Source organism: Muntiacus reevesi, chromosome 1, assembly GCF_963930625.1.
Source record: "Muntiacus reevesi chromosome 1, mMunRee1.1, whole genome shotgun sequence".
Lineage (NCBI taxonomy): Eukaryota > Metazoa > Chordata > Mammalia > Artiodactyla > Cervidae > Muntiacus > Muntiacus reevesi.
The window spans coordinates 216,782,725-216,809,291 of NC_089249.1; the positions used below are offsets into that span (position 1 = coordinate 216,782,725).

Sequence of the window (26,567 nt, forward strand, 5' to 3'; positions counted from 1 at the left end):
TGATCAGGCTGGGAAACTGCCCACTGTACATCAGGGGTACAGTGTGATGTACTGTACCCCAGTGATGGGGGTGTGGTGAGTCCCACAGTGAAATAAGGGTGCTCAAAGAAAAGGGAATGGATACTGGGTGACTGAACACATATCCCTTCGCCCATGCCTGGATTGGTTCACCTATGTACACTTGGCCAAAACAAATCCAAAAAGGAGCCTGGGGGGTTGCCTGAACTACTGATGGACAGTCAGTGTTCTCAGTTCCTCTAGGGATGGATGGCTTATGTCTAGAGCTGTGGGGTCAACATCACCACCACATGGAGGCAGATTTACCTGACAATGATGCAAACAGAAGAAAGCTGAGTGGAGAGAACAGATAAATCCCTCATTGCATTGCTAAAACACCTGGAACCAATTGTGACCATAGTTTAAAATCCCCTGGACAGTCCAGTTACAGGGAAAGTTACATTACACAAATAGGCCTCAAGCCTATTTATTTTGAGGTTTTGTCACTTGCAACCCAAAATGTTCTGACCAACATGAGAGTACAGGATGTTTTTTGGAAGACCACCCTAAGTGTGGAGGAGAATTTGGACTGCAAAGAAAGAACCCAATTAAGAGACTGGTGGACAGTCAGGATCAGACTCAGCCTAGGCAGTGGAGGCCCTGACTAGAGTTCACCTCTGTTCCCTGAAGATGAACAGAGTCCTTGGAGGCCAGATGTACAGATCTAGCACTAGTACTCCATGTGCTACTTCTTACTAGACATGTTGTAGTGTGTGCTGGGAACACAGTGGGGAGGGCTGTGAGTTGGGCTGTTGTTCAGTTGCTCAGTAGAGTCTGACTCTGCGACCCTGTGGACTGCAGCACACCAGGCTTCCTTGTCCTTCATCATCTCCCTGAGTTTGCTCAAACTCATGTCCATTGAGTCAGTGATGCCATCCAAGCTCTCATCCTCTGTTGTCCCCTTCCCCTGCCTTCAATCTTTCCCAGCATCAAGGTCTTTTCCAATGAGTCGGCTTTTCCCATCAGGTGGCCAAAGGATTGGAGCTTCAACTTCAGCTTCAGCAGCAGTCCTTTCAATGCAAATTCAGACTTGATTCACTGGAAGGACTGATGTGAGTTGGGAGTGGACCATATATTTGTTAAGTTGGAGATTCAGTGGGGTGCCCGCCTGCTCCAACTCCTTCCCAACGCGTGTGGTGTGTGCGGTGCCTGTCAGGACGTGACCGGGGCCAGGACACGTGTGTTCTCTCCGCGTTGAGCTGTGTGTCTGTGTGTGTGTGTGTGTGTGTGTGTGTGTGTGTGTGTGTGACTGTGTGTGTCAGGGTATTCCATCTCAGCTGCTTGTCTCAGCATACTGTGTGTTCGGCGGACGACGGCCTGCACGGGGTCTGCCAGAGTGTGCCAGGTCCAGACAGCCTGTTGCCAATTGTGTGGCGTGGGGTGAGCATTCCCTGTGCAGGGTGAGCCTGGCGCCCTTCCTGCTGAGTCTCGGATGCCGCAGGTGGGTTTCAGGTCCTCCGCCTTTCGCTCCCGGGACAGCCTCCTCGGCAGCGAGGGACGGGGGTGGGGGCACTCTGCTGGCTGCCGCGCGCGCGCACGCCGGACTCGGTACGCGCCGTGTACGCGCCCGTGCGCGCGCCCCGCGGCTCCAGCCCAGCGCTCGGAGCCGCCTTCGCTGCCACAGTCAGCTCCCTGGGGCCGCCGCCTCCCCCGGGTCTGGGGCTGTATCCGCGGGGCCGGCGCCGCTCGCCCTGAGCCAGGAGGACGAGCTCAAGGAGGATGCCTGGGCCCGTGAGTACAGCGGCGGCGGGCCGATCGGGTCCGGAGCGCAGGCAAAAGATGGTCCCGGGGCTGAGCCCCTCCCCGCGGGCGGCTCCGCTCCCTGGCCCCGGGTCGCCGCCTCGGACCCCCACCTCGGCCAGCCCCTCCCCCAGCCCACAGCGGAGGGAGGGAGGGAGGGGAGAGGGAGGGCGCCAGTGAGCCGAGGAGCGGGGCGCGAGCCGCCGCCGGTTCGCTTGGAAACGGTTGCCACAGCAACGGGGTTGCGCTCCCCGGCAACGCGGCTGCAGGGCGGCGACGCCCCCTCCCCCACCTCACGAGGGGCCGCATCCCAGGGGCGCAGGGAGAGGGGGACTCTCCCTCTCGCGGTGGGGGGAACTTCGCCCCTCTGGCCCTGTCAGGATGTGCCTGCCTCCACAGCCGTCGAGGGTGGGGGTGGGGGGCGATCGGCCCCGTGGGCACGAGCTGGCTCCCACGTGGCTACAGTCGTCGCAGCAGGGCTCCTGGGGTGGCAGCAAACGTGGGGGCGGCCCAGCCACTGGGCCTGCCATGGGAAGAGGAGGCAAGGGTCCGGGGTCCGTACCCCGCCACACCAACCTCCCACCCCCTCCCCGATCCCTCTACCCTACCGCACCCACCGCCAGCGAAATGGCCTGCCATGAGTTGGGCGCTTGAGAGGCGATGGTCCCTACCAGGGAAGAGGAAAGATGCTCACCTCCCTCCTCCTCACGGCCAGAGCATGTGCCAAATGGTAGCTTGGGCCCACGGTGGGTCTCTCTGCTCCTCTTCTCAAGCCACATTCTCCAGGGAGGGGTAGGAGCAGCGTGGGCAGGAGCGAAGGACACAGCTGATCCAGGGAAGCTGAAGCCCAGGCCAAATGGGAGCACCCAGCCCATTGTCTGGATCACAAGTGTCCCTTTCTTGTCTGAGCACAAAGCCCAGACTGTGCTGGGTGGCATGCAGGTTGGCCAGCAGGCAGGCCAGCACCACATGGAGATGCCCTGTCCTCCAAGGGGAGCTCCTCTGAGGGCAGAATGGCTGCTGAGTCAGAGGAAATGACCTCTGGCTCCCCTCCCAACCTCCCCTCAGTGGGCAGCTTGCTGGGGGAGAGAAAGGGCCCTCCTGCCAGCTCTCCCAGGCCTGACTCAGCAGATGCCAGCCCCGACTGCAGGCCTTGGACCCAATATCCCAGTGATCACAACCACCCTGGGGTCTCCTTTCCCATCCAGGGAGGTGTCCTGGGTATCACAGGTGACCATTAGCTAGGCATTTGAGGCAAAGATACCCTTAGATGGGTGGTGTCCTAAGTCAGGCCTGAATCTCCCACAGGCAGGAGTGCCTTTGGAATTACTCACAGGCTCCTTTCATTCTGTTCCTGCTTTGTCGGAGACCTGTGTTGAGCGCTCTGCATCCATGATCTCCTTAGTCCTTACAACATTGTGCAAGGTAAGTTTATGATCCCCACTTTAGAGGTGATGACTCCAAGGCTCAGGGAAGTGAAGTGACTTGTCCAAGGCTGCGCAATCAGTAAGTGGTGGAGCCAGGTTTCCAGTGTTAGTTTCTCTACTGGCATGGCCCCTCTCTGCTGTGGTATTGCTTCATACATCTCTTGTGACCCAGGCAGAAAAGAACTGTAGAGTCTTCTAGAGGAGCTTTCTTAACCTTCCACATTCCTCCAGTGAGGATATTCCCTGTTTTAGGTCTTGGTACCCCTTTCCTTTTTCTGGCAATAGCAGCCAGATTCTTGCTCCTCCAGATGCTCTATAGGACCCGCTACTGCCGGGCTGCCTCCTTCCCTCCCTCTCTCTAGTAGAAGTTGAACAGTGAGGGCTACCTCAGTCCCCTGGAAATCCCTGAGGCTCCATTCCTTGGTTTGTGGGCTCTGCGGCCTGGTCAGCTTGTAACCTTGGCGGTAGCAGAAGGAATTTAGCAATAATAGGCCCATGCACTGCTGGCCCCTGTGGGTGCTCAGTCTAGCTCAGGGGTTGGAAACCCAAATGGCTTCAGGACCCAGGTGGACTAGAGCACTAATCAGCTGCAGTCTAGGTCACCATGTCAGAATGTGGACTTGGTATGACCAAGTTGTCCAATTTTCAAGGTGAACCAAAAATCCAGACGTTTATGTAAAAATCTCCTGATTTTTAAATGTTGACAACTAATCATAATATTTTTTAAAAAAATGATTACGGGTCAACAAACCATGTCCACGAACAGTGTCCAGCCTGAGTCACAAGGCTGAGACCTCTGACCCATGAGAAAGTGAAAGCAGTTTTTGCTGGACTACCTCCAGGCTTGTGTAGATGTGGCACCGTGGCCAGTTAACACATTTGAACTATTAAGGCTGCAAGGTGCTGGCAGTTTCATTTGTCAAGTGCAGCTGTGTATGCTGGTCTTGAAGTATTTTCACATCCCACATCAATTCTGCTCCTCCCTTGGCACTGCCAGGCTGGTCTCATCATTTCTGTCTTATAGGTGAAGAAAATTCAGTTCAGGCATGGGAATAGCTGGGATGGGTTTACACAGCTGGGCAGAAGGAGAATTTGAACCCAGGTCTCCCTGCTCAGTGCTTTGTGTGTTCACCAGGCAGCCCCTCAAAGGAGGGTATAATCCCTTCTGCTTTCCCCCTACCCCTCCACCCCGAGCTGTGGCCACCTCCCTTGGAGGGGCAGATCTGAGTAGACACCAACGCCCTAGGGCCCCCATGTCTTGTCCCATTTGCAGTTTCCCAAGCCCCGGGTTCCTGGCCTGGTGCCGAGGTTGGATCACAGAGATGCCAGCAAGTGAAGTGTGTCAAGCCAGTACCTTGGCCTCGCTGGGAATAAGGTTCTGGCCAGCTCCATGCCTGGCTGATGGTGGCAGCTGGTACAGTTCCTGTCACTTTTCTCTGGTTTCAGTTCATTTGTCTTGGTGTGAGAGGAGTGTAAAAATGTCGCCAGTGCTTCCCTGAAATGACCTTCCTGCCAGATTCTACAGTTCCCTGGATTTCATAAGCCCACAGGCCACGTGGGCCTGAAGTGGCCCCAGTTCCCTGCCTGTAGAGTGGGGATGACAGCATCTCCCTCCTGCCTTGGAGAAGGAAATGGCAACCGACTCCAATATTCTTGCCTGGAAAATCCCATAGACAGAGGAGCCTGGCAGGCTACAGTCCATGGGGTCACAAAGAGTTGGACTGAAGCGACTTAGCATGCACGCATGCAAACTTTACCTCCCAAGGTGATGCAGTGGTAAAGAATCTGCCTGCCAATGCAGGAGACTCGGATTTGATCCCTGGGCCAGGAAAGATCCCCTGGAGTAGGAAATGACAACCCACTTTAGAATTCTTGCCTGGAAAATTCTATGGACAGAGGAACATCCTATAGACAGAGGAAATTTCAATGGACAGAGGCTGTAGTCCATGGGGTTGCAAAGAGTTGGACACGACTGAGTGACTGAGCACCCTCCTGCCTGAGGCAATGAATGTAAAGAGCTTAGCAAGGGACTTGGCATATGCAGGGAGGGCACGCAGGACAGGTGAGTGGTCACCTTTCCTACCCACCCTCATTCTATACACCACTCTCCCCCCTCTCTCCTCTGTCCCCTGGCCTGAATTCCTCTTCCTTCACAGGACTAGCAGCTCTGGGCTCATGTCCAGGGCTTCCTCTTGTGACCCAGAACCCCTTTCCTCTTTCCACCTCAGAGCCCCTGGTACACATCTTAATCTCAACATAGACTTTTCCTTTTATTCACGTAGATGTATGTATCCTCAGCTTGTTTATAAACCTCCCTGTGAGGGCTGAGAGCTGGTGATAGCCTGGTTATCAGTGATGTTTTGGTGAATGGGCAACATGTACCAGGAATGAACTAAATGCAGACCTAGCTCTTGAGACGTTCCTTGTCAGACAGGTAAAAGACCAAACAGGTAACTGAACACCTCCAGTTACTCCTTCAACAAGTGGTTTTTGAGCTACTATATGCCAGATGATGAAGACAGACGTAGCCCTCGTGTTGGACACAAGTGACTACAGAACACCGTGATCAATATTGCTGGACTTCTCAGCCAGCCTTGGGGGGTGGTTAGGGAGCTGGAAACTGACACGTCCAGGGAGGTGATAGGTGAGACCGAGAGGCTGTGGAGCAAGTGCTGGGGCCAGAGCAGTGAGGCTGTGTTGCAGCTGGGTTCAAAGGCGGCCTGGGGGAAACAGGCAGTGTGGAGAATGGCAGGCCAAGCAGGAGCACCGTGTGGAAGCAGAGAAAGTGGTGGCAATGGTCATGGAAGCCCAGGTGAGAGAGGACAGTGGCTTGGCCAAGCCAGCAGTGACAGGGGGACAAAAGAAAGTGGACAGATGAAGACACATAACTCTGAGGGCTAAAAACAACAGGACTTGGCAGATGGTGTAAATGGTGGGCTCTTTGTGGAGATAAACGACCCAGCAGCAGATCTTTGGGGTCTAAGGTTAGGGTGCTGGAATGCTTTATGCAGAGGAACAGTGTGGGAGGTACACACAGCAGTGTACCAGGCCCCAGAGACCATTAATCTGTCTGAGCAAAGTGTTCTTATCTGTCAGATGGGCAGAATGCTCACCTAGTTTATAAGGTGACTGAGAGAAAACTCTGTGGCATCCAGCCCTGGGGCACACACCTCTGCACCCCCAGCTCTGAAACTGTGGGCAGCAGTGCTCATGTTTTGGGGTGTCTCTAAGCCCTTTGTGTGGATTAGCTCACTCTTCTCCACTGATGAGGAAACTGAGACAACATAACCCTCCCCAGGTCTCAGTCCCATCCCCCGCCGTGTTCCCAGTGAGAGCATGGCCTAAGAAAACCCTACAAAGCGATATACTCAGAAACTCCACAAAGAAATCAAGATGGAACCCTGAAAAATGTCTAAACAACCCACAAGAAGGTAAGTAAAGAGAATGAGGAGGAAACAAACAGAAAACAAAGCATAAACAGCAGTCTTAAGGATGAGCCTGGCTGAAGGCTCTGCTCCCAGCACACAGCTGGAGTTGGTATTTACTAAAGGACCAGGCATGTGTCTGCAGGGGATGGAGAAGATGAGCTGCTGTAAGCAACAGGCAGAGGGTCTGCATCTGAAGGGCTTTCCAGACCTGCCAGGAGCATGCACGAGGCGTGAAGGGGTAAAGGAATAATCCTTTGGAAAGGCTTTGAGAAACTTGGCTTAGGAAAAGCCCTTGGAAAGGTCTGAATGAATCCCTTGACATTTATATAGTGGGCACCTACTGTGAATTAGATGAGATGTTACTGAGCAACTCCCTCCAGACCAGGGGGGAGGCTCAGGCAGGATTCCTGCCATCTGGGCCTGCTGGACCACCAGGATGAAGCAGCAGCCCCAGAGGCATTTGTCATTGCTCCCCTCCACATTAGGCACTGGAGTCAGTGTGAGGCCAGAGGGCCAACTCAGCTGAGACTGTATGCAGACTTTCTCTCTCAGAACCACGGTGGCCAAGTCTGTACAATTCAGCAATAGTTCTGTCACTTGGCTGGTATTTAGCTAAATAGAAATAAAAATATCCGCCAAGGCCTGTCTACTGTGTGTCAGGCCTTGTTCTATGCCTCTTCTATGATCTTACATGATCATACGTTGATGATCACGTCTTACATGATCTTCAACACCACCTTCTCGCTGGGGATCACATCCATTTGGTAGACTAGAGAGGCGACAGTGGCACCCAGCGGGTCTTGGGTTTGGCCTGTCTGTTCCCCTAACGCCCAACGAGCTGAGCTACCCCTCAGGGCACAGTCCCTGTCCTTTGTTCCTTATTAACCCTAGAGCTGCCATTCCACCTCTCCTTCACCCTGTAGCCTTTTCCTGCTCTTGAACTGAGGGCTGGTCAACAGAAGCACCAAGTTTTGGTGAAAAGGTACAGGAAGGTGCATTTTGACTACAGGCTGGCCACCTTGGCCAGTGCCCCCACAGGTACCAAATCTCCTGTGCTGAGTGCTCACACATACTTACATCACACTCATCATTTAGGGGAAAGTGTTTCAACACAGACTTTGGATTCAGAGTCAGGCTAAATCCTAGCTCTTCCCCTTATTAGCTGTGTGACCTCGGGCAAGTCATTTCCTTTTCTAAGCCTGTCTCATCCATCAGATGGGCATGACCCCCACAGTAGGAAGGTGGTATTGATTACATAAGATTATTCTGCATGGAAGGATTCTAAAACGAGGCTTCACACAGCAGACAGTCCTTGGCGTTGGAGTTGGCTAAACTGCATCACCTCCAGCCCCAGAAGTGCTTCTGTGACCCAGAGCTGTTCTGGCCCTGCAAGCCAAGGAGGCACCTAGTTAGTGCCAGCTTCCTCAGAGCATTCCTGAAAATTCCTGTGGGCTCAGGAAAAGGAGAACAGATTTAATTAACCCCCAATGACTGGCAGCATCGTGTTTTTATCTGGGCTGCGTCGCCATGGCAGCCTCGTGGTGGGGTTGTGAAGGGGGCGGGTGGAGCTATTGTTCCTGCCATTGTCTGTTCTGGAATGGAGGCCCAGGAGAAAGGGACTGGCATGGGCGCCAAGTGGCACATGGCACAGAGCGGCCGCGGAGTCAGACAGGAGCCATCTGGGGAGAAGTGTGGGGTATGCTGGGCGGCCTGGCTTCCCCCCAGCTTGCTCTCAGACCAGTCTAAGTTTAATGTGGGGTCCTCAGCTTGGGGCTCAGGCCCACTGTGATGCCCAGAGCTGAATACATGTGTGCCTTGGCTGGGCATGCCGAGGATGGGGGACGGGGAGTCCAAAGAGACCCACAGAATAGCTCAGGGGGCGGCACTCGTAACACCCCAGGCTTGGATTCAAATTATAGAATCATCACCTGCCATCCACACAGCTGCTAACTGTAAAATCTGTAAAACAGGAATAATTCGTTACCCCAAAAGGTTACTGTATGTGAAACGCCTTGGATGTGAGGCATTCAAGAAGAGCTCATTCCTGTTCTGAGGGGGTGGTGAACAGTTGCCTGCCACTGTCCCTCCAAAGTCAGGGCTCCCCCTCCTACATACCTCTTACGATGCAAGCTTCATCTCTCAACCCTGACTGTGGAGAGGAAGTGGAACTGGAAGTGCCCATCTGAAGTGATGTGGACCCAGGCGGTACCAATTACTTGAGCTAGTTTTCCTACCCTCTGCAGAGAGGGAAAGGAGTTGGGGGGAGGGACATGGCGGCCTGGAGCTAGAAGGGCAGGGCCAAGTCGGGCTGCGCATGGGTAGGAGGCTCGGGAAGCGGAGACGGAGATGGGATTCAGCGAGCGGAGGCGCCTAGAGGAAAGGAAAAGAGGGAACGGCCCACGCTCGGCGGCATGTTCGGCTCAGACAAAGACAAGCTGGTAGCACGCAGTAGCCACTAAGAACCGTCCGCCTGATCCCCCCTACAAGAGCTGAGACAACCAGGAGGCCGCGGTGCGGGCCGGAATGTTCCAAGCTCTGGGCAGCCAGGTTTGGGAGCGGGAACAAGGTCTAGGACGCCAGACGTTGCCAGGTGCGTATGCACAAGCTGAAGCTGGGCCCCAACGGGTTGCTCGTGGGGCCTAGGAGGTGAACCACCTTTTCCCCGCCGCAAAGCAACCGCGCAGTGGCCCCCCTTCAGCGCCCTGGGTGTCTTCCTATGGGCAGACTGAAGCCCGTTCGGAGCTGGGGTACCCTGCACCCGCGAGATGCGGATGGAGAATCAGGAACACTGAAGCTGAACCTGGCCTTCGCCCGCCCCCTGCTGGCCGGCCTGGAATCACCTCGGATGGGAGGCGGCGGTGGCGGCGGCCGGGTCTCAGATACGGGAAAGCCCTACCGGGGAAACCTCGGGGCGTGACGTCATCCCTGGTGACGTCACCGGGCCCCCGCGGAGTGCGGGGTTTCCGCAGAGGAGGCTTCCCCGGGAATGCGCAGGGCACCCGCGTGGGCAAGGAAGTCGTCGGGGGCTGTAGCGCGCCTTCACCGCGCCCTGTCTGTCCTACAGGTTCCACGCGGTCCCGGGTGAGGCCCGCCAGCGCGCCTGCCGGCGCCATGGGAAGGAACGGGCGCCGCTGCTGCTGCTGCTCCCCGCCGGCGCGCGCACGACTTGAGCCCAGCTGCGGGCAGCCCCCGGCCGCGGGTCCTCGAGTGACGCTGGCGGCGTCTGGGAGCTTGGCGCGGGCCCGGGGCCACGTCGAGGAACCCATTGTCCAGTGAAGCAGCCGAGGACCCGCCGCCCGCGCCGCCGCCATGGTTATGTCCCAGGGCACCTACACGTTCCTCACGTGCTTTGCCGGTTTCTGGCTCATCTGGGGTCTCATCGTCCTACTCTGCTGCTTTTGCAGCTTCCTGCGCCGCCGCCTCAAACGGCGCCAGGAGGAGCGGTTGCGTGAGCAGAACCTGCGAGCCCTTGAGCTGGAGCCCCTTGAGCTTGAGGGCAGCCTGGCAGGGAGTCCCCCGGGCCTGGCGCCCCCGCCACCCCCTCACCGCGGCCGTCTTGAGGCGCCGGCGCACGCCCACCAGCACGTGCACGTGCACCCGCTGCTGCACCACGGGCCCGCGCAGCCACACGCGCACCCGCACGCACACCACCACGCGCTTCCGCACCCGCCGCCGCCGCACCTATCCGTGCCGCCCCGGCCCTGGAGCTACCCCCGCCAAGGTAAGCACCGCGTGCGCCAGGGGGCGGCGGGCTCACTAGGGTGGGCGAGGCCTCGGCAGGGGGAGAGAGGAGGGCCCGCTGCTCTCCTGCGGGGCTTCCACGGGAAAGCCTCTCCAGCGAACGAAGAGGGAGTGGGCTGGGGCTGGCCGAGGCCTCTGCAGGAGGCTGAGTCGGCCTCACACCCGCGGACTGCTTTCCCACCTCACAGCGGAATCGGACATGTCCAAGCCACCGTGCTACGAAGAGGCGGTGATGATGGCCGAGCCGCCGCCGCCCTACAGCGAGGTGCTCACGGACACGCGCGGCCTCTACCGCAAGATCGTTACGCCATTTCTGAGCCGCCGCGACAGCGCGGAGAAACAGGAGCAGCCGCCACCCAGCTACAAGCCGCTCTTCTTGGATCGGGGCTACACGTCGGCTCTGCACCTGCCCAGTGCCCCGCGGCCCGCGCCGCCCTGCCCCGCGCTCTGTCTGCAGGCGGACCGCGGCCGCCGGGTCTTCCCCAGCTGGACCGACTCAGAGCTAAGCAGCCGAGAGCCACTGGAGCACGGAGCTTGGCGCCTGCCGGTCTCCATCCCCTTGTTCGGGAGGACTACAGCCGTATAGAGGGCGCCCGGCGTCCCGAGCCCCACCCGCGGACTCCTGGCCTGATTGCGGGGCTTTTTAAATGCTTCCCTTGGACTGCGGGGGGTGGGAGGGTGGGGCGGGAGGGAGGGATTTCTTACCCCGTTTGTTACATTTTGAGGATAATAAAGGTGTGTGATCTGGTTTGGTACAAGCGGAGGGGGCGCCCACTGCTTGCGGCCAAGGTTCTGGTGGCCAATCTCATCGGCCCAAGACAAGCTGTAGAGCTAAAGCTGAGGTCAGCCTGCTCCAAACCTTTGGTTGGTTCCCCTGAGTCTCATACCCCACTTTCCTTGGGGGCCTTGGTGAGGATGCCATCACAGCTTTAGAGGTAGTAAGAGTTGGGAATGGGGTCGGGGCAGGCGGCCCACCACAGATCAGCCCCTGGAGGCCCGGAGCAGCAGGCCTGAAGGGATCTGGATTTCTTTATTAACAGACATGAGCACGACCTGTTACAGAAGTTTGTGCTTTCCAAAAAACAGTTACTGAACGTGAAAAAGGAACCCAAGCAAAGAGGGAGGAGGTGGAGAGGGGCCACCCATAGCCCTGACCTGAATCACGCCTAGGGCCTCCAGCCTGGGACCTGCCCAGCAGGAGGGGGCAGGAAAGGGCCGGGAAGCTGAGAGGCCCCAGCTAGGCCTGCTTCTCTTCCTTTGGGCCAGGTGGGGAGGGGTCAAGAGAAGGGCGGGGAGGGGTGTCCCAGGGAGCCAGAGCCCACGAGCCATTTATTGCCATGTTTTAAAATTCGTGCAAAATATCTGAAGCCCTGGACAGAGAATACAAAGTGATATTTTTTCCAAGAAACAGAAAACTAGGAAAAGAGATGGGGGGAACATTTTCCCACCAGAACTTCCCCCCCCCACGCCAGGTGAGGCCTCCACCCCGGCCAGGTGAGTGAGCAGGAAGGACTAAGAGCTACAATCTGGACCGGGTGGGAAGGGGGTGGAATTTGCAACAGCGTCTTAACTACCAACGGGAGGAAAACCAGTCAACTGTACAAGTCTCCTATCAACTTTAAAAAAAAAAAATAAAAGAGAAAAGCTGTAAAAGTAGGGCCCTGTGGGTAAGGATGCGGCCAAGTTCCCAGCCAGGGCCAGAATCCAGAGTGGGTGCCAGGCGGAGCTGCAGCGAGTGCAGGCACTGTGGACCATCTGGCCAGAGACGGGGCAGGTGGGCGGCCTTGGCGAGGGCAGCCTAAGGGCAGGCACCACGACTAGTCACCACCCTCGAAGCCCTCCTCCTCTTCCGGTACTGGGTCTGCATCCCAGCAGGTGATGTCGATTTCTATGATGCGGGGAAGGGAAGGGAGTTAGGATGGCTCAGCAGATCCATGCCTGTATCCATCCCAACCCCAGCGAGCTGTCCCAGTTGTGTATGGGGGAAGGGCTGCCTGGCCACACTTGAACGCAGCACCCCCACCCAAATTCCTCTCCATCATCCATCCCAGCACTACCTGGAGGCTTGTTGTAGAACACAGGAGGCGGAGCCTTTGCACATAGCTCTTCTGATTGGACAAACTCCTCCTCCTGTGATTGGCTGAAGTACCCCTCACTGGCCTGCAGGAGAAAAGCTCCAAGTCACTGGGCCCCACCCAGCAGGACTAGGGCTGACCAACAGGCCTGAGCTCGTTTCCCCAGCAACCAGTGAGTCCATCAGTGGTTGCCAGGGAAACACAGATGCCTACCCTGGGAATAAAAGCAGAGCTGGCCCATGGAGGGGAAATGAAATAGCTTCCCCCCAACAATGTGGGTCACAGAAAAAGGTGGCAGGGTACTGTTGCAAGCCTGAGGAACCAAGGGTCAGCCCCCTGCTCCAGCCCTGACTACTTCCCCTCCCATCAGGTAGCCCCAGCCCCACCTGGGTCCCCTCCTTCTGGGTGGTCTCGCCATTGGTCAGCAGGTGGGGTTCTGGTTCCAGCTCTGGCTCCAGCTTCTGATCCAGCTCTTCTAGAGCTGAGGGCAGAGTTGGACCCTGGGGGGCAGCCAGGGGCTCCCCTTCTACTTCCTCCCCTGGGTCACAGAAGGTGGCTGGCGGCTCAGGCAGCTCATCAAAACTGAGAAGATTGGCACTGCCTTCTCCTGCTGGCAGCAGTGGCTCCTGAGCCACCTCATCCAGCAGGGGCACCTCCGCCAGCAAGACTTCGGCACCTGAAGGTGGTGTGGGGGCCCGAGGCTCAGCCTGGGGTGCAGAGGCCCCTTCCCCATTGCCTGGCCATAGGTCAATGAGGTTGGCAGCGGCAGGGGTGACGGTGTTAGCAACAGCAGTGTCAGCAGCGGCAGTGTCGGTTTCAATGGCATCAGTTGCTGGGCTGTCGGCTGCAGAGGCTCCAGCCACAGCCGGCTCTAGAGCAGCAGCCAGGTCTGCCTGCTCTGTAGATGCCATGAACATCAAGTTCTCCTCCATGGGGCTGCCTTGGCCCTCGGGAGGTTCCGAGGCCTGAGGGGACTCCTCCAGGGGGCCAGCCCTGGCCTGAGGGGCTGCTGCTCTGGCTTCCTTGCTGGTCTCTTCACTATCCAGGCTGAGGCTGGGTTCCTGGGTCTCTGTCGAAGCAAAGACAAAGGAGACATGTGATCAGCTCCCAGGAAAGGAGGTGGGCCCTGGGCAGCCACCTGAGAGTACCCTGCTTACCCACTAAAGAGTTCAGGAAAGAAGGCCTCCACTAAGACTTCCATGCAGAGTGCCTTCTAACACCCACTGGCCCCTGCTACCCTACCCCTTTACCCGTAGTCTTTAAACTGCTCAGCAGCCCTGGGAGGAAGGCCCAGTCCCCACTCCAGGGAGACACTGAGGTCCAGAGAAGGCAGGTCTGACAGGGCTCGTCCCTGCCCCAGCCACTTTCAGGACCGTAGAGCAGCCACTTGGAGTTCCCAGTGCAGGGGCTAGGGCCCCCTCACATACCTTGGGCTGCTGAGGGTGGTGGCGGCAGTGGTGGAGGCTGCGAGGACGTGACCTCATCCAGGGCCCGCTCGATCTGCTCAGTAACAGGGGTGGAGGCCGTGCTAGAGTCAGAGGGGCTCCGGGCAGGGAGGGGGGTAGGTATCATCCTCCGGTGGCTGTCCAGGTGGCTGCCTGTGGGACAGAAAACCCCAGGCTGATCAGTGAGGGCCAAGGAACCAGATAGAAACAGGACTGTCTAACTTGGGGCCTGGCCAGCCCCTCCTCTCTGGAGTCTGGGTGGGGGCTGGGAGCTCCCCAGGCCCCCCAGGGGCCAGACCACAGCTCCAGACCTTGTAAGCCAGGCCCCCGGAGGGCCAGTGCCCCTTCAGGGCCAGGGGAAAGAAGCAGGCAGTACCTGCTCTGGGGATAAACACCAGAGATCAGCGATCAGGCTTGGGGAGGGCAGGGGGGCTGCTGGGAAGCGGGGCCCTCCTTACCCCCTCCCGCAGAGGCCTGGGACTGCTACCTACATGGGAGGGAGGAAGAGAGGTTTGGGGTGCGGTGACAGGTGATATAGGGAAAGGGAGTCCGTGGAGGGGAGGAAGAGGAAGAGGAGGAGGAGGAAGGCCCACTGTCCGATGCCTTTATGAAAGGGCAGTACGGACGACCTGCCAAGAGAGACAGACAGAGAGAGAGAGACAGAGGACAAGAGAGGGTCAGTCTCCCCCACCCCCATCCTGAGGCCTCACCCACCCCCAGGCCGGCCCTGGATGTCTAAGCTGCCTTCAGCCAGGGCACACATTCAGCCAAGCTGGATCAGAGCCTCAAGTCATCAGACCACTGCCACCAGCAACAACCACACACGGTAGAGAGCCTGACACATCACGATGCAGCCAGCCCCCCAGCCTCTGGGCCGCCCACACCCAGGAACAGCCTGCCCCACCCCCAGAGCCCTAGCACTTGAGCCAAGCACACAGAAGGGGCAAGCAGGCCAGCACACAGGGAGCAGAAAGGTGCTTCAAGGAGAGCTGGAAGCCATCCAGGGAGAATCCAAACAGGGAACCCAGAGTACAGCTCCAGGCTGCTCAATCTCAGGACAGGACGAGCCCCCACTCCCCATGCACCTACAGTTCTTCAGATAACACAAGTTCAATCCCAGCAGGGCCACTCACAGCAGCCAGGGGGATCCCTCAGCCCCCACGGCCTCTAGCACCACCCATTGCTCAGACCAGGCCCTGCTCGAGCCCTTCTCAGCCCTGCCACCTGGAGGCGGTGGGTGGAAGCACACGTGATGCTCGGCCTTGGCTTCTCCAGGGGGTCCTTGGGCAAGGTTTCCCTTCCGAGGAAGGTCCCAAAGAGGCTCAAGACCAAAACCTGAGGAGTGGGGGTTGGGTAAGGGTGTGGGAGCTGGGACTACCTGGTCGGTGGTTGAAGGGTGAGGGCACATCGCAGCTGCCTGCGGAGGCCGATGCGACTCTTTCCTGCTGCTTAAAGAACTCCCGTGGATTATCAGGTCGCTGGGCAATAATGGCTGCTGCCTCCTGGGGGCACACGGAGAGTCAGGCCAGGCGGGGCCGGATTGAGGCAGCCGGGCCAAACTCAGATCCCTGGTCCCCCCCCACAGTGCTCACCTCTACCTCTGATTCTGACTTCTTCATCTGAGTCTCTTCCTCCTCATCCTGCTGGTCACCCTGGAAACCAAAGGGATAGTGTTCTGAGCACTCTACCCCCACAGGATCTCTGGGCTTTCTTGCAGCCCACTTCTTTCACTACCGGAAACCACTTTCATGACCCATTCCCACAGCACCTTTCATCTGCAAGGTCCTCAGCTGCCTCATCTCCAGTCCAGACAGGCCCCTGGGCATCCAGGGCCATCCAGGAACACTCCCAGCTTTGTAGCTAACTTTTCTCGAACCTCTTACCCCAGGACCTGGCCATCCGTGCAGCCTGAATCTTGGTATCATGACTGAGGCTTCACTAGTCCCCTGCCTCCTTGCTCTTTCCCTCTACTTCTTTCTCTATAGACCCTGAAAGGATCTTTCCAAAACATTAATTAACTGCCATCACTTAAAAATCATGAATCTACCTGCAATGCAGGAGACTTCTGTTCAATCCCCAGGTCGGGAAGATCCCCTGGAGAAGGAAATAGCAACCCACTCCAGTAGTCTTGCCTGGAGAATTTCATGAACAAAGGAACATGGCGGGCTTCAGTCCACGGGGAAGCAAACAGTCGGATACGACTGAGCAACTATCACTCACTCACTCAAAAATCAAGTTTCTTACTGAAATCAGGGTCTTCAGTTTCTCTTGAAAATGCCAGCAGCCCTGGCAACACACGCCTGTGTGCCCCAAAGCAGCTTTCGACGAGAACTGCAGTGCAGTGGCCTGTTTGCCAGTCCCCACCACTCCCTACTGCCCTTCACATGCCCACTTCACTTGCTGTTTGGGGACTGCAGCCCCAGGAGTAAAGATAGGTGGGGGTCCTTGGTTGGGCCTCCCCTCTCCCTGTCTGATCCAGCCCATCATCTCTCCCAACACTCCCCTCCTGCCCTGACTCGCCCACACCCTGTGAGAGGCAGACAGCAAGTCCTCAGCACAGTGGAGCTGTAGGTCCTGTAACATGCATACAACTTCCCAACTCTGGGCCTTGGCAGAGGAAATGAATCTCTCTGCCCATGTGCCTGACCCCCACCCTGGGTCCAGCTCTTGCTTCCGGCCTCAGCTTCGGCAGAACCTCCTGGGGAAGGGGCCCTTGGCCTATTCAGGTCATTTCCTTCCCTGGGCCCCCATGAGGTGTTCCAGCCACACACCGATTACAGTGTCATAATTTCCTGTTTCTGGATTATCTCCCCACCCTCTGTGGGTGACACAGGATGAGAACTTATGTATGTGTGTGAGCGCTCTGCCTGATGTTCAGTGGGACCCGTTTCCTCAGGTGACCTCACCGCACCAGCAGCCTCGAGGGCTGTCACCCTCACCACCACTTCTTGTCTCCCAGAAGGAACTCCTCCTCTGACCTCGCTCTCTCTTCCAACTTTCCAAGGGACTCCAGTCAAGCTCTTTGTCTTCCCTCAAAACATACATCCCACCAGCCTCTGCTGCTATGCCACCCCTGTCTAGTGTCACAGGACTAGGTTCCTCTGCCTCACTCAAAAAAAGGACCAGAGGGAGCTTACCACAAAAGCCTTAACTACCAACACTGTGAGAAGCATGAAAACAAATGAAGAGCTGGGGGTAGGAGAGACATCAACACAGTAACTGGGAAGGACAATGGTGCTGCTGTGCTTCAGAATCTTCAGATAAATGAAAACTCCTAGTATCCCAGGCAAAAAGGGAACTCACATAAGGAAGGCAATTCTTATCAGAAGGGAGAAAGCAGAGTACCTCAAGTCAAAAGAAAGCATTATACGGTTGTAAATTCCAAAGTTTCTTGTGTGGGACCTTCCTCAGGGGACCTGAAGTTGCAGGGTCACCACAGTGACCTGTTAAAATACCTACTGTCACTGTCACATGAACCATACTTGAAGGGCCAGATGAGACTATAAAATAATGGTATAACACTGTAAATCTTTGCCTGAAACACTGGTAATTGGTGAAGATAAGCGATCAAGTCAAAGGTTCACTATTCTTTTTACTTTGTGTGCACATGTATGTGAAATTTTCCATAAAAATAAGTTTCTTTTTTTTCCCCCAAAGACCTTGCTCTGAATGGATAAACAAAATCTGGTATACATATACTATGGAATACTAATAGTTTTCAAAAGGAAAGACATTCTGACACATAGATGAAGCCTGAAGATGGTATGCTAAGTGAAATAAGTCAGTCATAAATGGTAAAATAACTGCGTGATTCCCCTCATATGAGGTACTTAGTCACATCACAGACAGAGAGAGCAGTTGCCAGGGGCTGAGAAAGGTGACAATAGGGAGTTAGTGTTTAATGGATACCGACGTTCAGTATGGGAAGATGAAGAAAATTCTGGAGATAAACAGTGGTGACAGTTGTATAAAATAAATACACTTAACGCCATGGAACAATACACTTAAAAACGGTAAAGATGGTACCTTTTATGTTATGTACCTTTTGCTGCAGTTAATTTCATCAGCTAATTGTAAAAGAGCCTTCCTCATCTTGCTCTCCACCATATTTCCAACACCAGCACATGGGAGGTGGCAAGGGTTTGTTGAATGAATGACTTTGGAGCTTACTACCCACACATTCTTTCCACCCTCTAGGGGCTAATGTGAGTGGAATGATCTATGATAGCCATTAATGCCAGTGCCTGCAAGACTGTCCTGCCACCTCCCTCCCAGCCTCCTGTGGGTGTGACCTTGAAGTCTGCTTGAGTCCCCATGACTCAACAGCTACCCACCATAGTCGCAGTCCAGACGACTATTGCCTACCTCCTGTCTCAAACTGTACCATGCTCAGCACTGAATGATCTTCGCTATTTCTCAAATGTAAAATTCAATTCAAAGCATGAAGATCTGTCTCCACTGTGGCTGTGAAAGGGTCAATCCATGATGATCCTAGGGCCATCCCAATGTTTGGAGGTTCAGCCAAGTACCCCCGGAATAAGTGCCTGCCCTAAAGGAGACACTACACATACTTGTATACAGATGTTCAGAGCACCAGCCCAGATTCTTTCAGAGGCTCTACAGCATTACTACAATGGGGACCAGGCTTCAAGTCCCATTAAGTACAGGAAGCACGGCTAATCTACCTTGAGCCCCTCAAGTCCTGCTGGAAGGGGGCAGAAGGAGCCTGGTCAGGGAGGGTTTGGGTCAACGTAGATTTTCTCTTTCAGTCTAGAGTATAAACTTCTCCGAAGAGGTCTCTACCCACAGCCAGGGGACAGAACCCCACATGATCAGGGATCAGGCCTGACATGGCAGGACGTCCCATGCTGATGCAGGGGTACCCTGAATGCTCAGCACTGTCCCCAAGACTCTGACTACCTCCCAAGGGGCCCAGTAATTCAGGGACCATCCCCACTTCCCTGACCAGTAGAGAGAAACCGTGGGCTAAGAACTTACAAAGATAGATTGCTCCTTCAACCGCCTCTTGGCCTCCTCAGCCTCTAAAGTCTGTTGTTTCCTCCTGGAATGAAAGGTGCAGGCGAGCCCTTAGGACTGGCCGAGGTGCGGCCACGGCCCAAGGTGGGGGTGGAGCCGAGGGCACACCTGTGTTCCTCAATCTGCTGCTCTCGCTCCCGATATCGGCGCTCCCGCTCCTCTTGCTCCTGCCGCTCCTGCTCCATCCGCTCTTGCTCAAATCTGAGTCTCTCATCCAGGGCCTTCTTCCGCTCCTCCTCCTTCCTCAGTTCTTCTTCCTTCTGCAGTCCCCCCCATGCCAAGGCAGTGCAGGCCCTGAGCTTGTGGCCCACCCCACCCTACCCCACCCCACCCCCATCCCTGACCCAGGGTTCTGTGAATTCAGGGGCTTTCAGTGTGGGGAGCACATGGGATGGGCCCTCCTGTTGAAGGGAGGGGCTTTAGGAGAGGAGCCAGAGCAGCCCTGTGGGGTCAAGACAGGGAGGAGCCACCCAGACAGCAGGCCAGGGCTGGGGTCTGCACCTTGGCCTGCTCCCAGAACTGCTCGCGGTTAATCCGCTTCATCTCCACAGCCGCATCAGTCTTCTGATAGGTGGTACCCTGCAGAGTCAAGGGGCCTGGTGTGGGGGCAGCCCGCAGGCCAAGTGCTCGGAGCACCCCTCTGCCCTCCCAGGAAACAGGGAGGACCGAGAGCGGACTGGCCAGCGGAGCGCTAGGCAGGGCCCGCACACTGACCACCGGCTCGGCATTCTCGTCCTCACGGAGCCGCAGTCGGTGCAGCACAGGGCTGGAGAGCCGCGCCAGCCCGTTGGAGAGCCGCTGCCCAATGGCGCCCGCATCGATGTCTTCCACGCTGCTGGCATTCACGATCACGTCGACGCCCTGCCGCAGGAAGACGGCAGGTTCAGGCAGCCAGTCCTTGCGCCTGTCACCAACCCCCGCTAGCCCTGACCCCATGCGCACCTGGAAGAACTCGGCCACCTTAGCCACATGGCTGGCACAAGCACATTTGCGGGCATCAGGTACATCCTCACCAACCTGCAAAGTCACAGCAAAGGGGGAGAGGGAAAAGACAAGAGTTGGAGGCAGGCTGAAGCCTAGAGCTCTCTTCCCACAGCATCAGTGAGTAGAGTGGGATGGAGGAGAACTGTTCTGGGGCCCTCAGCTCCCCTCCCCAGTCCACTGGTGCATACCCAGTTGATGAGCACGTATTTTGGCAGAGCAGCCTGGGAGTCCTTGACGCTGCAGAAGCCATACATCACCCTCTGGTTCTCAAAGTGGCCGGAGAGCTCCTGCAAGCCCCCATCTGGGGGAATCAGGAGGGTTGTCAGGCCCAATCTCCCGAACCCCTCCCCCACAAAGGGCCTGGAATCCAAAGCAAAGACTCCTCTTGTGGGCTCTGCAGACACCCCCAGAGATCTACAAGTCCCAGAGTTCTGTGCTGGTGTGAAAGAGGCAGCAGGCAGGTGTGAGTTTTGCCTTTTAATCCCCCAGGACCTTGGAGAACTGAGGATGTGTTCTTCACACATCAAGTCTCACGCGGTGCTAGCACCCACTGAGGTAAACTAAAACCTTTTTGGGCTCTGGAGAAAGTGGGGTGATCCGGGCCATCCCTGTCAGGTCCCTTCCCGCCTAGCTGTGTGACTTTGGGCAAGTCACACTCCTTCTCTGAAGCTCTGTCTTTTCATAATCAAACAGGAAACCAGTCTCCCTCCCTCCCCACCCTGGGGATCATAGGGATGATTGGGGGAAGGACACTTGCCAGACAAATAATGGTCTGCTGGACGCAGGCAAGCAAGCATCGAAGTGGCCTGGAGCCAGACGGGTGGGGAAGAAAACAACCGGAGGAGGGGGCGGGGAGGAAGACAAAGGAATGGCTGGAATTCTTACCTCCTGATGCTGCAAGCTTGAGGTCATCTGAGCCATCCTCATATGTGTACAGAGCCCTGGGGAGAGGGAGGGGTGGCTCGGAGAACTGTCAGGGCCCAGGCAGCCAATTTTGGGTGGAGATGGCTTTGGGAGGGTAGGAGGGACACAGAGGGGGCAGGACAGGAGGGGGGATTCCAGCCTAGCACTTAAGCCTTATCACCATGACAACAGAGCTAAGCACCATTTCAGGCTGGAACTCAGTGGGGGACAGTTTGGGATTTGATGGAGGGAGGCCTGGATCAGGTGGAAAGCAGGCAAGGGGGAAGGAATTGCTGGCCAGTGGCTCGCTTCCAGTAAGCCAATGTGTTGTGTCCTCGGAGCCCTGGCCCTAGCAGCCTGCAACCCAGCCAGTGGTGTGAGATGGAGATTCCAAGGCGACGGGTTCCTTGGTTACCGTTCCCTGGCTACAGCTCCTCATCCCCCATTGGTGGTTGCCAGGAACCTACCTGGCGCGTGCCTCGGTACCCACTGCCCCTCCCCCCACCACAAGGGGGGCAGGGAGAGAGAACCTGGTGCTGTTCAGCTCTGGGCATCCCCCTGGTAACCATGGCAACCCAGCAATTGGCACACGACTAGCCCACCCAGCTGCATTCTCCTGAACACAAAGGACCCCAGGGACACACCCTCATCCTCAATCTCAGACTCTCTGAAATGGGGATGAGGTCACCATGGCCACTCTTGCCTGGACTCTGGCCTCTGGGCGGCGGCGCTTTTTTGGCCTTCCAGCCCTAGGCTGCCTCTGCCCTAGCTGAGGTTCTGGTCTCCAGGGACTGCTGGCCTTTCCTTCCCTCTCAGCTCTGGCAGAGAGCTGACCCAGCAGCCTTCCTCCTCCCTAGCTTTTTCTCTACAGGTATGAGTGGCTCAACATCCATTTTACACAAGGGAAGAGAGAAATGTCTCTTTCCCAGGACCCACTTGGAGGAAGATAGGCTTGGGGCCGGGAAGAAAGGCCAGAGGGGCAAGAAGTCTCAGCCCCTCCCTCAAGCTCCCTTTTCCCGACTGCCAAGGCAGGGTGCTAGGAGGAGAGAAGGGAGGAGACCAGTGAGATGCAGAACAGAAAGCGAGCGAGGAGAGGAGGCAGAAACAGAAGACAAGGGAAGGGAGGGGCGGGAAGGGATGAAGAGAAAACGAAGGAGGCGGGGAGGGAAAGGGGTGGGAAGGAAAGAGGGAGGAGAGAAGAGGGAGAAAGAAGGGAGGGAGGGAGGGAGGAGGGCGGAAGGAGTGCCTGGTCTAGGCCCAGCCCCATGAGGTCAGCACAAGTCACTGCCAAATGGGCCCCCAGCCCTTCCCGCGTCTCAGGATCTCTTCCCTCCTAAAAGGGACACAGGTGGGCTGTGGGGCCAGAAACTCCCCGTCCAACTGTTGCCTGGGCCCCAACCCTGGCAGCTGCCTTCTCCACACAGCTGTCCCACCACCTGTCTGGCTGCCCTAAGCTGCCACGGGAAACAAAAGGCCCTAAGAGAAGAAGGATCTGCCCCTTTGCATCCCGCAGCTGGGAAACTGAGGCAGGACTCCACAACTCTGGTTCCCAGACACTGCACTAGCCATCAAGTCACACTTCCCCGGCATGACTTGTCAGACTCTCCCAGGCTCTCTGTGGCTCTTCCCAAAACACGTGTCCTGCCCCTTCCACTCTTCACTCCTTGTCTACCCACCTTCAGTCACCTTTCTGTGCTGCGGCCCTGGCCCTTACCTGGTGAAAACCACAGCTGAGTTCAAAGATTTCAGCAGGACTTCATCCCTGAGCTCCACCCCACCTGCCTTTCCAGCCAGACCTCCGTATCCGTACCATACACTTGGATCACACTGGATGGCTCCCTGATGTCCAGCACAGTTCTGGGCATTTCTCACCCTAGAGCCTTTGCATAAGTCTCCCTTCACAGGAAGGCCAGATCTGTTTCTCCATCCCAGGCCCACCCCTGACTGAAACCCCTCAGGGACCCAATGCCAGCTCCCCAGGAAGCCCTGGCCTGCACTGCACCTCCCTCCCTGGGGTGCTGACCACACCCCAGCAAGAATGGGAAGACGCACCTGAAGCTGCCTGGGATCTCACTAGACCTGTGCTTCTCAAACTCATTCGAGGTGACCTGAGCTTTGGGTGGGCTGGAGCTGGTGAAACTGAAAGGAATCTTTGGCGGGGGAGAGGGGCAGGAATCTACACCTCCAATCCCTGGAGATAGACACCGTTCCAAATCGTAAGCTTCGTGAAGGTGGGACACTTAACTCAGACTTTCAAGACAGCACAGAGCAGTTCCAGTTGGTATCTGCCATCTAGCAACCTTCTCAGCCAGAAAAAGTGGACCAGGATGAGTGGGAGATGGAATGTAGCAGCTCCAGGGAGATTCTGGGTTGAGCTGAGGATGGGGGCTGCAGGGCAGGTGGATTTCTCAGGACAACTACACTCTCAGGATATTAGAACTGAAAGGGCCTTGAGCATCCTGGGTATGGTTGAGCCCAAATCCCTCTCCTGCTTGTCAACAGGAGCAGGGACTTGTGTGGTCATACAGTGAGTCAGGTCACGTCCAGGGTAACACCAGTTCTTCTCACTACACAATCTGAGTTCCATGGTCCCCTGATCCCAGCATCAGGTAGCAGTTTACTCCAGAATAAGCCACCTGAGTGTGATCTCCCCCCGCCCTTACTCCCTATTCAGAGGAGGGCAGTGCCAAGCCCCCTTTGCCCAGACGGTGATTTTATCCAAGACCCTCCTCCAGCCTCAGTGCAGAGTCTGCTCCTGAGTCTGAAGACCCCACTGTACCCTGGCTCTATGCTGGATGCTAGGGGCCCTCATGTCCCTGATGATTCTCACATCCTTTATACCAAATGTTTATCTGGGCCCTTGGGAGTGAGCAAATGTGTGTATGTGCGAGGGTGCATGTGTACATCTGTGAGTGTCCCACACACAACCCAGATCGGGGCGGGGTGGGGGGGGCTGACGCACGCCAGTGATGAATAATAACTCGCTTGAGCCACATGGATGCTGCTGGGTGGTGGGAGCCCAGGCCTCCGCTGAGCAGAGCGGGCCAGCAGTGGTTGTGGGAGCTCCGCTTTTTGGAAGGTGGGGGGAAATGGGGTGGTGATAGGCAGCACCCCCAGACTGAAGAGCATTCTGAGGTGGGCTGTGCCTCTCTCCAGGCATGGCCCATATCCCATGGCCAGCTCCTCCACCAGGCCAAGCCGTCCACTTGCCCTCAACTCCTCCCATGATCTCAGCCCCCCTGGGACAGGGCTGGGACAGAGGGTGGGCTGCCTGCCTGCTTGGCCCGTCTTGGCCTCTCCTGTGACTGACCCGCAGGACACGAGAGCTTGCTTGTCTGCCTCGTCCGTCCCTCCAGGCCTGGCCGCCCGCCAGTGCTGCAGTACTGTGGCATGGATGCCTGGCCATCTTGTCCCCTCCTCCAGCCCCCAGGTCAGTATCTTCCCAGCATGAGGGTGAGGCCAGCCCAAGTGTGGCCCCTCAGATCTTACATCACTTTTGTGTTTCCTGCTTGCCAAGGGGAGAAAAGGCCTAGGGAAGAGAATGGGCACTTGCCCCAGGAGAACAATATTTCAGGGAGATGATGGTTCCTGAACGGGGCAGTGTGGAACCCCTTGGCTTTTCTGCCACTCTGGGGACTCCAGCCCCAGAGCAGGTGGTCCGTCCCCACCCACCACCTAGGGGGAGACAACAGCTGGGGAGGGGAGAGAGGGCAGCCCAGCTCCTCCCCATCCCCGCGGTAGCTGAGAGCCCCTTGCCACTGGGCCACCAGGCCAGGGGCTCCGTGGATCTCCTCACCCCCTCATTCTTCTCAGAAAACTCCCTCCACTCTCTGCACAATGGTCCGCCTGGGGGCTCCCTCCCGGGGACCCCACTTGGCACCCTAGGCAAGCAGTTCAGTTCCTTTGGCACGTCCCAGCCTGGGTGCCTAGTCCCTGCAACCCTCTTCACCTCGGGGAGGAGACTTAGCCCTGCCTCCTCGACCCCTGAGGGGAACAGGAGGCACTCAGCGGCGGTGGCCGTGTGGCAGCGAACATCTTTTCATCACACCCCAACTCCGAGAGGCCCCCCGGTGGGCGGGGCGCCCCGGCCCCCAGCCCGCTCCGCGCCGCTCCTCCCCCGCCCTAGCTTCTCCTTTGTGCGGTGGCCGGCTGGGCTGGGCCGGGCAGACAGCTCTGGCTCTGCCGGTTCGGTCCCCGCCCGCCCGAAGGTGTAGAAGGTGCCCTTGGCCTCCCGGTGCACACCTGTCCCCCCCACCGGGGCCCAAGGCGAAGAGGAGGGGGTGGAGGAGTTCTGCAAGGCCAGGAAGCCCCAGGCCACACATCTGGACCCTGCGTCTCTCCAGCCTGCGTCCAGCCACCAGCGTTCCCACCGCGCAGCTGGGGCCGCCTCCGGGTGCTCGGGGACCGCGGGTGCCCCGCCTGGCCCGGCCCGGCCCCTCCCCCGGCGCGCACAAAGGCAGCTCCTCCCTGGCCCTCCCGGGCCGCTGCAGCATTTCGGGGTCTCCTCCTCCCTCCCGGCTACGGGGCGGCGGGGCCGGGTGGAAACAAAGGCGCGGCGGCGGCGGCGCGGGGACAAAGGGGCTGAGGGGCGGGGGCGGGGGGCTCACCAGTCGGCCGCGCTCTCCTCCCGAATCACCTCTTCGTACGCCGCCAGCAGCTCCAGGCGGTGGCCACTGAAGCTCACGCCGGCCATGCTGCGGGCCGGACCGAGGCCGAACGGACAGACGCACGGACGGACGGACGGAGAAGGAGGGAGGGAAAGACGGAGTCGCCGCGCCGCCGCCTCAGAGCCTCTGCAGCGTTGCGAGCCGAGCGAGCCAGCGGCCGGGGGAGGGGAGCCGGCCGGCGGGGGGCGGGGGGCGCTGGCTCCGCCCGGCTCGCTCCCTCCGCGCGCTCGGTCCTAGCGCCGCCCCGGCCCGGCCCAGGGGGAGGCCCGCCCCCCCTTCCCGGCCTGCCCCGGGGCGCCCTCACGCCCCTCGCCCCCAGCCCCTGCGCGCCGCGCCCAGGCGGATCTACCTCTCCGCACCCAGGGGCCGTTCTTTCCACGTCCCAGTTCACCCCTGTGGCGTCCCCAGCCACAAACCTTAGGGCCTCCGTTCCCGCCCCCCGCCTTGATCCCCCTCTCCCCATCCCCACCTCACCAAGCCCTATCCAGGCCCAACTTCAGTCCTCTTCTTCCCAACTCCCTGTCCCAATCGCAAATCCATTCCATTCCAATCCGGCCCAGCCCCACCCTGTCGTTCATTTATCTCCCTCCACCCCAGCCTCCCCCCAATCCCTGGTCCATCCCACCCTCCACCCCCAACCCCTGGCCCATCCGTAGCCCATCCTCATTTCTTTCCCCTCCCAGTACCAGCCCCACTCCCAACCGTAGGCTTGGCGCAAACCTCTACCCATTCGTCAGACCCCATCCCTAGCTGCACCTTCCTTATTCCAGCCTATGCTGTTCTTATTCTGATCTTTGTTCCAACCACACTCCTCCACCCCTGCCTCCTAGACCATTCTCGGCTTCCTACTTCGACATTCCCAACCTCTAACTCATCTCCGCCCCGCTCTATACTGAGCACCCCTCCCCCACCAGCTGCCCCCTGAGCTCTCTCCAGTGAGGCCAGCCTAGGAAATCCTTTGCCTTCTCTCCCAAGCCTCGGATCTCCTAGAGGAATCCCAAGTAGAGTTCCGGAAGCAGCATTTAACCCCAGACTCCCAGGGCAGGGCTTCTCCAAGGACTCT

The 26,567-nt window shown here is 57.6% G+C and overlaps 2 protein-coding genes across 6 annotated transcripts; one reads left to right on the forward strand and one right to left on the reverse strand.

Moving 5' to 3' along the window:
- The first annotated feature begins 1,638 nt into the window (after positions 1 to 1,638).
- On the forward strand, positions 1,639 to 11,047 carry PRR7 (proline rich 7, synaptic). 4 transcript variants are annotated; one of them, XM_065934727.1, is made up of 5 exons: positions 1,639 to 1,788; positions 3,106 to 3,222; positions 8,645 to 9,242; positions 9,717 to 10,373; positions 10,582 to 11,047. In XM_065934727.1, exons 4-5 carry the CDS (start codon positions 9,962 to 9,964, stop codon positions 10,977 to 10,979), a joined length of 810 nt encoding a protein of 269 aa, XP_065790799.1. In that variant the 5' UTR covers positions 1,639 to 1,788; positions 3,106 to 3,222; positions 8,645 to 9,242; positions 9,717 to 9,961; the 3' UTR covers positions 10,980 to 11,047. The 4 variants fall into 4 exon arrangements, with proteins under 4 accessions (XP_065790799.1, XP_065790807.1, XP_065790816.1 ...); XM_065934735.1 differs by lacking the exon at positions 8,645 to 9,242; XM_065934744.1 differs by lacking the exons at positions 3,106 to 3,222; positions 8,645 to 9,242 and having other exon boundaries at positions 1,648 to 1,788.
- Positions 11,048 to 11,395: 348 nt separating this feature from the next.
- DBN1 (drebrin 1) lies at positions 11,396 to 25,676 on the reverse strand. Of its 2 annotated transcripts, XM_065918282.1 has the most exons (15): positions 24,157 to 24,258; positions 22,829 to 22,833; positions 20,820 to 20,875; positions 20,123 to 20,235; positions 19,893 to 19,967; positions 19,665 to 19,811; positions 19,452 to 19,529; positions 19,059 to 19,210; positions 18,912 to 18,975; positions 15,506 to 15,565; positions 15,292 to 15,415; positions 13,896 to 14,066; positions 12,855 to 13,537; positions 12,451 to 12,553; positions 11,396 to 12,281 (listed from the first exon to the last, which is right to left on the reverse strand). In XM_065918282.1, the coding sequence occupies exons 1-15, from the start codon at positions 24,241 to 24,243 to the stop codon at positions 12,211 to 12,213; spliced, it is 1,989 nt and encodes a 662-aa protein (XP_065774354.1). In that variant the 5' UTR covers positions 24,244 to 24,258; the 3' UTR covers positions 11,396 to 12,210. The 2 variants fall into 2 exon arrangements, with proteins under 2 accessions (XP_065774354.1, XP_065774353.1); XM_065918281.1 differs by lacking the exons at positions 22,829 to 22,833; positions 24,157 to 24,258 and adding an exon at positions 25,445 to 25,676.
- Positions 25,677 to 26,567: the final 891 nt, after the last annotated feature.

What these genes read in the sequence shown, in the direction of transcription:
- PRR7 (XM_065934727.1), top strand. Translation starts at nt 9,962, where the DNA reads ATGGTTATGTCCCAGGGCACCTACACGTTCCTCACGTGCTTTGCCGGT. An exon ending in CTGGAGCTACCCCCGCCAAG is followed by an intron (nt 10,374 to 10,581) that starts GTAAGCACCGCG and finishes CCCACCTCACAG; the next exon opens with CGGAATCGGACATGTCCAAG.
- DBN1 (XM_065918282.1), bottom strand. Translation starts at nt 24,243, where the DNA reads ATGGCCAGGCATCCATGCCACAGTACTGCAGCACTGGCGGGCGGCCAG. An exon ending in AATACGTGCTCATCAACTGG is followed by an intron (nt 19,968 to 20,122) that starts GTATGCACCAGT and finishes GTGACTTTGCAG; the next exon opens with GTTGGTGAGGATGTACCTGA. An exon ending in AGTCAGAATCAGAGGTAGAG is followed by an intron (nt 15,416 to 15,505) that starts GTGAGCACTGTG and finishes GTGTGCCCCCAG; the next exon opens with GAGGCAGCAGCCATTATTGC.